Genomic DNA, 13,234 nt, shown 5'->3' with positions numbered 1-13,234 from the left:
CTGGTTGGACATCCTGATAGTTGTAGCCTCCACCTCTCTAGAGGGCATCAAGCTTGGGAAGGCTAAGCTAGAGGGTACATTCTCTTCCCCCACTTTAATGCAGATCAAATCTTGCCTGATGTCCAGTTGGTCCTGTTTTATGCATAGTTACTCAGTTGAGGAGATGTTCATTTCTTAGTAACTATAGTTAGGATTGCAGCATTATACTGTCACACACACACTCTTTTTAAAACTGCCTTGCTGGCATGTTCGATCTTTCCCATCATTCCCCTGGATCTGATTTCCTAATTCCCAATATTGAAGGCTTGGGATACTTTGCACAAAGTGAAGGTTTTCTGAAAATGATAAACTCCATCCCAGTTATCTGGGTATTTTATTGTCGGACGTATTTTCTAATTGTACCCATAGCTTGTTGATGCTTATTCTCCTACTGAAATTGCTTGCTGGAAGGCAACATTTGACCATTGTCCATTTTTCCTAACTCCCTAGCATTTCACCACTGTCTTTTTCCAAGGGGCAGTATGAAGTCCTCAGAAACTATTTACCTGTGACACATTAGCATTTGCTTGTTCCTGGAAAAAAAAGGAAGATTTGTGTGTCCCTGCAGGGCTGTGCTTAAACCTTCAAAGGAGGTGCTTTGGAACATACAGGAGCATCTCCTAAATTGTGAAAGCAGCCTTATCTCCCCCCACCCCACCCCCAGACTTGCATCGCTGTTTCAGAAACTACACAGCTATCTTGTTGCACTGGGAAAAACCTGGAGCGAAACGGTTATGCTGCACCCACGTGCAGAAACAGTTTCCGAAATAGCCATGTGAACCTGGAGAAGACAAGGCTGCTTTAATGATTTGGAGAACAAGACACTGACAAGGCTGCTTTAATGATTCGGAAAACAAAAGTCCTCTGCAGCTTTTGAAGCCCTTCTTTCAAAGGATTTGCAGAGCAGTAATCCCAGTTTTTGGGTTGGACTATAAGTTACAAATCTCCTTAGCCTTTTATTTTCAGTACATGGAGGTGTAATGAACGGGTACCTAGGCAGTGTGTCAGAATTAATAGCCTTATAAGTAGGAGCTGCAGCAAAGGGCATACAGGATAGGAAAGGCCTATTTAATGTTCTAGGTGGCTGTGCCCAAATTACTAGTATATTCCTCTTCTTCCCCAAAGGGTCTAGAGCAGGATACAAAACCAACAATCAACAGTAAATGACCTCCCCTAATCTTTGAATTAAAACAAAGGCAATTAGGGCTGCCACTGAGAAGGCCCTGTTAGTGGCCATTCCATTCCACAAAGTTGCATTCGTGAATTTGTGTCTACTGGGTATATTCCAACCTCACGTATCTCATGTATTTATCTCCTTTGCTTTTCTCCCTAAATCTTTTTTTTTTCCCCCTTTATTTCCAGGTGAATGCAAAGTCTGTTGGCCTATGACAGTTTTATTCCCTGCAATTCCCCAATGAGGACTACAAAAGCAAATTAATAGGGTGGGTGAACTTCCATTTTGTGACCAATCTAAAACTGTAACGTCATTGTTCGGGTAAACTAAGTTTCCTGGGATGACTCCTGTAGAGCCCAGGAGTATTATTATGAGTTCTCTCATATTCGGCAGTTTTATTAAAAATTGATCTGTAGGTAGCCATCCATTAACTACCGGTAGAGGTTGGGATCTATCCATAAAAGTTGGGGCATTTTTCTGAGCAAGTAGAGAACAGTTTCTCCCACTTACCTGTTTCAACAAGGTCTGAGCAAACTCCAGGTTCTGCAGTCTTTGCCTATTGATGGCATTGATCTCAGTGAATCTGGCAGCCAGGAGAGCTTCCTGCAAATGGGATATGGATTCATTCAGAGGAGGGCAGGATCAACTGGTAGAATACACTTATTTAGGTTTGTTACCTCTGCCACCTTTGCTCTTTTACCTTTCCTTTTATCTTTTGTCCTGTTTTCTTGTTTTAAATGCATTGAACAATTTGCAAACCGCCTAGAGTCACTGGGACTTGGGAACGTATGATGGTTGGTTGCACAGTCAGCCAGATGTTTAGACTGGATTTGGCATTTTTATCTACCTATCGAGTCCTTCCCAAGGACCTGGGATAGGCAGATGTTGTTGTTTGATGGTGTTAAAGGGATTGTTGCAGAATGTCAGCTGTTCTGAGTAAAGCTGCCTTTTGCAATTGACAGTGATTTTGTCAATGCCGATGGTCTTCAAGCGATGGTATCATCATCATCATCGTCATCATCATCATCGTGTCTTGTCAACTCAAGGTGACAAACATATCGAATACTCTTGCCTCTTCTATTTTTGCCACCACAACAACCCTGTGTGATGGGGTGGGCCGAGAGAGAATGACTGGGTCAAAGTCACCCAGCTGGCTTTCATACCTAAAGGAGGCCTAGAAGTCACATTCTCCTGATCTCAAGGCCAGCACCTTCATCACTACCCCAAACTGGCTCTCAAACTCTTTTATGGAGAGTTTTTGTCAAGCAAATGTCAAACTTGCTGCAGTTTGGGGAAGAAACTAAATGCTGAGGTTTTTCAAAGGCTCTGAGATGAGTTGGTCAGGAAGAGCCATAAAAGCACTCCTCAAGGAGTGCAAATATCTTACGAAACATCATTCCAGGGTACATTTTCCACTTTTGCAGGATAACACCTAGAAATGAACCAACCAGTTCTGCCTTTGCAAGCCTTTATCTATATACTTGGTTTGGCCATTTCTACGTGTGTCTGGCTGGCTTTCAAAACATGCACAGAAATTTGCATGTGACTATATTTGAAACACATATTTACCCAGCAGTATTATTTCTAAATGCGCATCTAAAATATATATATATATATTTTTTTTTTACATGCTTTTCTTCTGAGCCAGAATTATTGGGAAGACACAGCCCTCTCTGTAGGCCCCAGTATCAACTGTTGCTCCATGTAGGGCAAATAGAAGGAATTTGTCACTGTCTGGCCCTATATTATCTGGCAGGTTATTATCCCATTGGAGAAGTCATCCAAAAAAACAGTAGGAACCATTCCCATCTTCTTCACCCCAGTTGAAGAACCACTGGCAAGATCAACTTCTGTCTTTGTCTGTGCGTCATTCCAAGGAGTGGGAAGATGTCTAGAAAAAATAACCTGATCCTGGCACTGCTCCTGCAGGGCTGGCTTCACAGGCAATGGTTGGAGATAGGAAGGAGCAAGGCTTTGGAGGAGGAGGAGGAGGAGGAGGAGGAGGAGGAGGAGGAGGAGGCGGCGGCGGAGGAGATGTCTTGTTCAAAGACTTCCCCATCCTAAACTTCACATGCTGCCTTTTCCCCACCTGGTGGCCACTGATCCTACACCAAGAGTACCTTGCTCGACTTTTTGGAACAACACTACTAAACATACCTCTTCTTTCACCTTCGCAGCCGGAGACTGGAGTCTTGGTCTCTTGTTCATGAAACCATTACGGCCATTTTCCAGATCCAGGATGGATCTCAGCTTTTCTGCTTCCAGTTCGTAGTCCTGGGGAGAGGAGAGAGGGTGTAACTCCTAAAAAAATGCTGGAGGCACCTATGCAGTGCAATTCTGAAATAGGGTTTAATTTTTTGGGTCCTTCCTTTACACCACTCCTTACCTTCACGGCCTGTTGATACTGCTGAGCTTCTGCAGAGACTCTGTGAACTTCTCTATCCTTGCTTGCAATTTCTTCCAAAAGGGACTGTAAAGCAAGGGAAGGGGACAGCCTTTAAGGAGCTGGAGACAGGTGGCCCCACCATCTTACTTTGAATAGGGGCAGGGAAGGGGTCCTCTTTCCCTATAAAGGGCCGTTGACTTATGGGAAAAGTTAATGGCAGCTTGGAACAGCTCATGGTGGATGGAGCCATAGCCCAAAGTAGGTGGCGTTTGTAACACTCCATCTCTCCATCTTCTCAGCTGTGCAGACACAAGATTCCTCCGCTTTAGAAAAATGGTGCTAACCCAACCACGTTTTAAAAACTTGCTATACAGATATATAAGAAAGAAGAGAAGAAGACAACCAACAATAGTGATGGGTGCACCATTGGAAGACCTGAAGGACCAGGTTAGGGACCAATTCTCCTGGAGAAATTCTATTCACTCTCCTGGCCTTCTGGAAAAGTGTGAAAACATGGCTATGCCAGATGGCCTGGGGGCCTGATGGGGGCTCACATAGTTGGAACTGGCTGGTGGGATCATTGACACGGCTCCCCTCCACCATCATCTTGAATTGTATATAGTCTTTTTATATAGAATTGTTATTAGCTAATTTTAATATGGATATTTATATTTTCATTGTTTTTACTGTTTGGATTTTAATTGTGAGCCACCCAGAGTCACCCTCTGGGGGAGATGGGCAGCATATAAATCTAATAAATAAATAAATAAATAAATTTAATAAATAAATAAATAAATAAATAGGTCACCAAGAGTCAACACCAATTGACCACACATAATCAGTCAATATAGATATATGAACATGCCTGCCCTTCCTTTCAATCATTGTTGCTTAAGCTTCCCCCTTTAGGATCTGTATCTAGCTTTGGGCCATCATTCAACAGAAGAACATGTGGCTTGGCTGCAGAAGGTCCAGAATTCAATTCCTGGCCTCTCCAGGAAGTGTTTGGAAAAGTCCGGACTGAAAAAACTGGAAATTGCTTCTAACCTTTGCTGACAACACTCAGCTAGAACCCAGGATCTATATAAGGCACAGCAACAGTTGTTGTTTTTTTTAATGCAATAGACTGCACAGGGTTGTGCTGTACAATCTTTGCAGTTCCTCCCAGCAGTCTGATTACCTGTTGTTTCTTCAGCTTGGCTTCCACGTGAGAGAGGTGGTCAGTTTCTTGAGGTTCATAGTTGGGGATGTTTTCAAAAAAATGTCTCAGTCCTTCATAGCCAGCGCGGTAGTTGGAATAGGCAGATTTTGCTTTCTGCAGGACCTGGGATCTGGAAAGGGAGGTGGCACACCACTGGTTTGGAAGAGCTATTGTTGCAGCTTCACCTTCATTCCTTGAAACTCAACAGCCTTAATGAATCAGCCTTCCAATGTCAACAGCCTTCCAATGAATTTTAAGTTATCATTGTTTCATGAAGATTTGTTACCCAACCATCCTATGGTAAAGCTCTAGATCCTAGAAGAATGAAGGTTCAGCTTACGACCGTGCCAAAACTTTCTTCTGCCTTTTCTTCCTTGCTGTTCTCCTACAACCTCAGCCCCACCCCCTGCAGAAAAATTCTGTGACATTCTTAATACGGGTGTGGAGAGCTGGGATTTGCCTTCCTTACAAAATGGGCTAGAGATAAATGTCCTGCCTTTCACTGCATAATAATTGCTCCATCACTCTCCCTAGCTTCATGCAATTCCATGAAATCCCAAGGAGAGATCAAGAAGGAACTCATGGGGCTTTTCCAAGTCAGGAACCAAAGCAGCTAAGCAGGCGTGAGAGGAAGAGTCGCATGAAGGGAGTGGGAAACACACAGTGAATGCTAATAACCCACTTCACCACCTTGCAACCACAGAGGATACAACATCCATGACATTCTAAAGCACCTTAAGAATGAGGCAGAAAAACAAAATAGGAGAAGAAAACATTTAGAAAACGGGAGGACACATGTTGGTGTCTTATTCAACAGGTGCTCCCTTCTCCTGCCCATTTGTTAGTCCATCCTCTCATTTCCCCCAGTTCCCTCTTGATCACCCCCTGACTTCCCCCTACCCTCATCCTGACCTGTAATCATACTGCTTGTTGAGGCTGCCAAACCGTTGGTTGAGCTTATGGAGCTCAGTTTCCTGGCGCTCAATATCTGGGCAGTGTTCGTGGAACTGGCTCGCCAAGGTACTGGAACATCTCTTGGCCTTTTCCAAGTCTTGCTGGGCCTCGTTGAATAGCGGCTGATGGACCTGGAGTTCAGAACGCAGAGCCTGGGAGGAAGAGGAGGACAGCTCTTAGCAAACTCCTGGGCAGAAAATTCTTACAATCTTTTATTTCGGCCAAGGGCCTTCTCTCTTCTATGGCATGTAGAAAACTGCACTCAAAGTGGGTGAAGACAAAAGAGAATGCATGCTGAAGGGGCCGCAGCAAACAAAAACACCACGATGTAAGTAAATGTTTAATAGACATGAATTATATGGAAGCCTCAGCTGACTGTGACTTCCACTCAACTCAATGGTGAAAAACACATGAATTCTTATGCATGTTTACTCAGACACCAGCCAGTCACAGAGGATCTCACAAGCATTCACCACCTTGCAGCCAGTTGTACTCTGCCTTTCCAAGAAAAGGTTAGGCAGAAATGTATCAAATAATAAATTAAGATACAGATCTAGGAGTCACACAAAGCTAGGAAAATTAAAACACCTTCTGGTATGTGGATCTTCTTTTGTTCCACGCTTTAGCTGAAGAATGATGCCCAGGGGAACATTAGAAGCTGAATGCTGATTGATACAGGAGATTCATTTGTAGGGTCTTTGCAATGTATATATATGTACATGTACAAAGACACACAACCAGACAAGCCTGCTCCATCTTGCAGCCTTCCAACTGTGTTGGGCTGCAACTCCTATAATCTCAAAAGGCCATGTTGTCTTTGGAGTTGAAGGACACCAGCATGAAGAAGGCTTCATTCCACATTCAGCTCCTATAGGTTTCTGAACTAAGAACTAAGCCACCCAACCTCAATAGATTTCCTTCATTGATCCAGATAGTTTCCTTCCTTCTGGTGTTTGAAACAAATCCTCCTCTCCCAGACACAGACACTCACCAGCAATTCTTCCCTCTTGCGCTCCAGGGCATGAATATCCTCTGGAATTGTGTCTTCGATGGCCAGCTTGTTCTCATAGCCAGAAAGCAGGTCTCTCCCTTGCTGCAGGATCTTCTCAAGGTGATTGGCAACATCAACCCTGTAAGGACAGGTGGACAGAATTGTCCATTCTTCTTCTCACCCCATCTCCTTCAGCTAGAAGTCCCAGTTAAGCCGGTGTGCACATGTATAAATGTCCATCCCATCTAGAGTTTACTATTTTATTCTAACAAGCATGTTGAGAACCTGCAACTCTCACCACTAATGGAAGCTTGGGTAGAGGAATGCAGAGATAACCTTGGTGAAAGTGTGCAGGAGGAAAAATAAAAGATGTATCAGCCCTGAGAAAGGGCTAGGCATGAGAAAGTCAAAACAACCCCAGTTTGATTCTATTTAGGATAAAAGGGAACAGAGGAAAATTCTGGCAGGTGTTCAGGATTCTGTTACGATACCCTACAACCATAAAGATTCTGTTACGATACCCCACAACAATCAAGTAACATTCCTATAATCCTTGTGATGTCTGTTTCCTGACTTGGCCTACTTCAAAGGGCTGACAGCTTCTCCCATTCTTCTCACTGGCCACCTGACTGTCACAGATCAGGAACTCCAGCAAATTCATTCTGTCTCTCCATATAAGACATAGTTCTCTGACTGAGAAGGATTCAAGTGACGATTAAGCAACCCATAACACCTGACACACACATACATCCCCCCACACCAATATTTGAGAAAAAAGCAGCCTCTTTATGGTTACACTGTAAGATTGCGAGCAATCCCCAGCCTAACATATACAGACATATTTTGGTTCTAAAAGGTCCACTTGCAGGAATTCCTGTAACATTCTTCCATTCATCCTAGAGATGCTTATGAAAACTCAGAGATCCGTGCTCAGGAAGAAGGTTTACTTTCAATTCAGGCAGTGGCCTTGGGCCAAATTTCCAGCAGAGGAAGAACAGGGCTTAAAGGGGCCACCCACCACCCCCTTTCTTCCCCTTGAAGAGCTTTTCTTTCTAGCTTGCTCGTTTTCCACAGCATCACTAGCATCTAACTCACTTCTACTGTGTCCCAGGTCTGAGAGCTCAGCTGTTCTTCTGTAGATTAACCTAATTCAGTACCAATTACATAAAAGGTATTAAATGTTATTAAAGGAAATCTGTTTCAACCAACAAGCTTTGGGGTTATGGTTGGGCTTTTGCAAGAATAGGCAAGGCTGCTTTTGTCATTAGTTCAGGGCTGTTTATCTTAGGATCTTCCGCTACAAGATCCTTTCCACTGGAGAGATGGGATTGAACAAGGTCCTGCATGGGTGAGGAATCAAGCAATGAAATGTGTGTCTCAACATGCAACATTGCAGTGAAGCATGAACGGGGAGCATCATGACCTCACACTGCTTGTTTCATCGTTCAAGAGTTGCAGAGCAGATGGATTACAGCTGAGCTATGTCCTGACTCTGCATCGCCCACCCTATGGTCCCCAGTTTTTCATAATCACAGGAACCAAGAACCTCATCTTCTATGGAGTCTAACAACTGGTCCATCTAGATTGGAGTTAAGTCCACTGATTAAAACTGCTCTTCCAGATTTGCAGTTCAGGAGTCACTGCACATGTTCAGACCCAGGGCAACTTGTGGGTGTCCCAATCACTCATGTTGCATCATTTGCTACACCCTTCTTGCCTTTACAAAGGAGAGTTACATCCTGCCCTTTTTTTTCCCATTTCAACAAACAAAATTAAAAAAATAAACCATAGTGGCCCAGGTTGGTGTCCTTATGATATAGTGGGGCCTTGCTATTCCTTTCTGCCCCTTCCCTTTCCTCCGTGTTGCTATGGGGGGATGAAATGGAAAAATAATGGAATTCCTAGACCAATCATTGTTGTAGGCCCTCTCCAGGACTTTGCCTCTGTCTTGAAAGCTGGCATAGAAGGTTAATGGTCTATTAAGCCTCTTAGTCTTGTTCACACACATCTAATGGGGGAATACATTCCAAAAGCTTACCCCCATCATGTCATGGCTGGTTAGATCAGAATGTTCATATGACACATTAGTCTCCCACCTTGGCCCAGTCAAGCACATCATGCAAACTGGGCCATTCTGTATGCAAATCAGGTTGTTCACTACAGCCTCCACCAGCCTTTCCCAACCGTTCCTCTCTAGATGGATTGGACTCCAGCTCCTGAGTGGGAATGATGTAATAGCCTATCATATCTGGAATGTGCCAGGTTGGAAAAGGTTGGTCCCTACATGGTACATGAGAAGCAGCTCTGGTGAAGCTTCTCCCATCCAACCCAAAAATACTAGGGATGGAAACTGTGACATTCTATGCGCAACAACAAAGGTTCTGCTGATGAGCTGTGGCATCTTCTCCCCAAAGCACACATGCCATCAAAAGAGCTTGCAAAGTCCTCAAAGATAGCAGGCCAATGTGTCAGAAAGACATGGAGAGGAAAAGACCTGGATTCGGAGGCACCAAGTGAATTCTTGTCTTGGAGAAACAGCAGGAGAGGACAGGCACTTACTTCTCTTGAGCAGCACTGAGAAGTTGGACAACCCAGTTGTACTTGTTGTTTGTCTCTTCTACTTTGTTCTTCACCAAGGTGGTACCACTGGCATCAGGCATCGACTCGATGAAGACTTCACATTCCTGTATCTTGCAGTTTTTCTCTGGCTCAATGCGCCGGATCACATTGGTAACATTCTGCAGAGGTGTTTTGGAAGGGGAAAGGTGAGATATGCCAATGAATAGTGATCAGGGCAGTACCACTATAATGTCCTAACCAGCTGGGGAAGGTCTCCATGGTACTGTCCTACTCAAGTCTGCAATTGAACGAAAGATTAATGCTTCTGTCCTGCTTATCTCAGGTTCTGTCCCACCTTGGCTTAGCCCAAGTCTAATTGCCATTTTCTGGATTCTTTGCTTCCTTACAGCCACACAGCCCACCTCTCACCTGTCTTCTGCTACAGTCTGTTCAGCTTTGCTCCAAAAAAGTATCATTTTTTTTCATATCCAGTGTACCAAAGCATTTGCAAATATTGGTACTCTCATCAATCCCGTGGGGGTGGGGGTGGGGAGAGGTCTGCGCAGACGTTTCCCTGACCTCAGCTGCCTTTACCTTAAGGTCCTTGGAGCGCTCCGCACTATCTTGCACCGCCCTACTTTGCTCTAGAGGAGGACGAAGGTTTGCAGTGATGGCCTTCTCCTGCTTATCTAGCTCACTGTTCACCTTCTCCAGCTCCGCCAGCAGTTGCCGTCCCTGTACAGATGCCACATCTGGAACAGAAAGAGGAAGTTTGGGGGAAAAATAGTTTGCAACAAGTTTCTGGAAGGGGGCAAAGAATGGTCCACACCCCCCTTTCCCAATCATCAAGGCCTGCTGGCATGTCACAATGTCACGGGTTTGGTTCATCATATTTCAATTCTGGGTAATCAATTGGGGAAAAAGGAAGATGGGTTTGGTACAGGAAATGTCCCTCCCCCACCCTGCCAGTTTAAGAATAGGAATATATCTGAACTACAAAAAAACAGGGTAGCCACATAAAGGGAGACAGGGGTGGGGTTAGAAGATCCCTTCAGCTCAAGTTGGACCTTTCTTCTAAGTTTTCTAGCCAGGAAAAGAGCAAAACTTTCATTCCAAGAATGTTACGATGGGATGGTCTAAGTTTTTCCTCCAAATATTGCTGTCCCTTCCCTACTTCACTCTCTGCAATTATCCAAAAAGAAAACGTAACTACATACTATGCATTAAGTGTAATGTGTTGTTTGGACCTGAACATATACATTCACCCTTGATAACTTAGAGCTATCACAGAACTGCAGTTGGAGGTGGCAGAATTGTTGGGTTTTTCAGCACAGAACCTGACCGTGAGCCAGAAGAACCCTAAGTTGTCTTTCAGTTGGTTGTGCCTCCATGCTTACCAAGAATAACAGAAGAACTGAGAGCATGGTTCCATTGTGAGTGGGACCCATGCTCTCCTTACACATCTTATGGTGCACCCACCTCCAATGCCCTCTGCCTTCAGGCTATTGTAGCGCTCCTGCAGAAGATGCTTTGTGCCAGCAGTTTTCTGTTTCACACACTGATATTGGCCAGCAATGCTGTAGAATGAAAGGACATAGAACCAGTTGGGCAAAGAACACTCATGGGCTTGGAAAGAATGTGAGAATTGGACAGGAGGAAGAAAGGCCCTTGCCTGAACCATCATGGAAGCCATCCACACACTTCACCTTTGGCTTGTGTGGATGCAAGCTAGGTCAAGAAATTCTTACTTGTCAGCAAAGGCGAGTGATTCAGGATCAGTGGGAGGAATCATGAAACAGACCCCAGGGGCACGGACTACATTTCCTCCGCTGTCGGTGATTTCCCAGAGGTCTCCATTGTTCTTGTGCAGAGTGTATCGGTAACCACGTGAGACCTGGCACTGAGACAGAAAAGCTTTGGTATAAATCTGTTGTCTGTTCCAACCCTCTGTCCCCGATCCTTGCAGCCTCTTGGGATGTGGATAAATCATAGCTCAGGTTTGTGTAAAAAACAGCCTATATCCAGTCCTGGTTCTTTTGTAACAAGGAAGGGGAATGGCTTCTGCTTGTAATCCTCAATCATGCAAAATTCCAGCAAAACTGAGCTGGTGTAGAGGAGTACAGAGATAGCCTTGAAGAAGATATGGGGCAGCCATTAGGAAAACATGAACTTAGCCCGGAAAGATAGGAAAGGGTGAGGAAGAAACTCAAGGTTGCAGCATCTTGACTCTCTGTGGTACAAGAGGGAGGGAAAGAGAAATGCTCTCAGGCCTTCAAGATTGATGTCAGGTAGGAGGTAGGAAGTTAAGGTAGACCAGGTGGGAAACAGACACCTCAAGAAATATAGAACTCTTCTTTTTTGATACTGGTTATCATAACAGAATCTTGAAAGCTGTCAGGGCTATCTTTGTACTCCTCCATCTGGGAATCTGCATCCAGTGCTCTAAAAATATAGTCTATCAATCAAATAATATACAAAGAGCCCATTTGCAAAGCAAATGAGTTACTGGACAGGGCAGTGTTTCTATTCACATTATGCAGGGGTCTAGTAAACAAAGAACAAAAATATAAATGATTTAAGAAATGTATGGCAAAAATAATGAAAAGAAGAACCTTAATGAAGGTCAACCGGTGGTCCTTCAGATGTGACAGACCACAACTCCCATCTCCTTTAATCGGCATTCGTTAGGGGTCAAGTTAATGTAGCATGTCACAACCTAACTGGTTATATGAGCATGCTGCCCCGCGACACTTTGACAAAGTGTCTGTGATGCCACCAGCAGTCAGTCTCCAGTGTCAATTGCTGTTGTGGATGCATCTGCAAGGCACGTCCCACTGCAGGTGGATGTGTGTGCAGAGCCAGAGGACCAGGTTCTCTTACCTGCTCATTTTCATAGTCGCAAAGTGCCTCCACAGGGATGGGCTTAAGGGGAGGTTCTCGTCGATACTTCAGTGGAAGAACCTGCTGACTGCGCTTTTGTAAGGAGCTGATCACATCTTCATACTTATCCAAAGCCTTTTCTTGGTCCTGAAAGAGAAGCAAGCAAAGATTCTAGGCTCAGCAGGGAAGGGGAAGATTGAGATGGAGCAGCTAGAGGAACACAGAGACACTTATATCCAAGTTTGGTTTGACCCAAACCAACCTCTATGTGGTGGGCCTTTGACCCCAGGAGTGGGCAGATGTCAAGGTTGTGTAAACTACTGGGCTATTCAGTCCCAAGATCCATCAGAGACGTTGATGTAAATGATTTGTCTTAGAATTACATCATTCTGAACCCTGGGACTTCAGAACTAGAACTAAATGTAAAACCCATAGTAAAATTCATGCCTGGCTACTCCAACTTTCTTCCCAAAATTTAGGACAGGAGGAGCACCAGGACCAGACTGGTTGACCTAGAACGCTAAGGTATAAATTCATTATTATATCCATTATTATAATTTGTGGTTGATCTGGTATAATGGGGTCCCTCTCCTTTCCGCTTCCCCTGATGGTGATTCCCATCCATTAGGACTCAGCACTGTGTGGGGACTCCCACAAGTACATCACAGCGCAGGGCATTGGGAGAACCCCACTGTAGTGTTTCTGCTGATATGATGTATATCAGACAGATCTCTCAGTAGGTCCCAATTTCCCTAATTTCTGCTGTAAAGCAAGGTGGAGAGAAGAGAATTATTCCCGGCACTACGGTGATTGATAGGAAGTTGGTGGGAGGCAACGTGAGCTAATTAGAGAGTTGTATCCACCTGACACACCTGTTGTGAACAAAATACATGTGTTTGTAGGCTAAGTATCTCCAGAATGGGTCCATGGGGGAGGAGAGAAACAATCTGTGTGATTAAACTCAGAAAATCTCTCTTGCTCTCTCATTTCTAGGCCACCCAACTCCAGCAACACGAGACATACGAACAATAAAATCAGAATGAATGAATT

General features: G+C 44.3%; 1 protein-coding gene across 1 annotated transcript in view; it reads right to left on the bottom strand.

Moving 5' to 3' along the window:
• The window catches only part of PPL (periplakin), a 55,715-nt gene that overhangs the window by 3,939 nt on the left and 38,542 nt on the right, over positions 1-13,234 (bottom strand). The window contains exons 11-21 of the mRNA XM_088153065.1: positions 12,185-12,331; positions 11,053-11,204; positions 10,784-10,881; positions 9,899-10,056; positions 9,305-9,483; positions 6,746-6,884; positions 5,713-5,906; positions 4,780-4,930; positions 3,600-3,683; positions 3,371-3,487; positions 1,724-1,816 (exon numbers count right to left, since the gene is read on the bottom strand). Coding sequence (XP_088009191.1) covers positions 1,724-1,816; positions 3,371-3,487; positions 3,600-3,683; positions 4,780-4,930; positions 5,713-5,906; positions 6,746-6,884; positions 9,305-9,483; positions 9,899-10,056; positions 10,784-10,881; positions 11,053-11,204; positions 12,185-12,331 — 1,512 coding nt within the window. The remainder of the gene's footprint in view (positions 1-1,723; positions 1,817-3,370; positions 3,488-3,599; positions 3,684-4,779; positions 4,931-5,712; positions 5,907-6,745; positions 6,885-9,304; positions 9,484-9,898; positions 10,057-10,783; positions 10,882-11,052; positions 11,205-12,184; positions 12,332-13,234) is intronic.

Source organism: Python bivittatus, unplaced genomic scaffold (genome assembly GCF_059951505.1).
Source record: "Python bivittatus isolate LINGU-HERP-01145 unplaced genomic scaffold, Pbiv_v1 ctg000030_np1212, whole genome shotgun sequence".
NCBI classification, from domain to species: Eukaryota; Metazoa; Chordata; class Lepidosauria; order Squamata; family Pythonidae; genus Python; species Python bivittatus.
The sequence above is the reverse complement of the archived record's forward strand: the minus strand, read 5'-3'. Positions and strand labels throughout refer to the sequence as shown.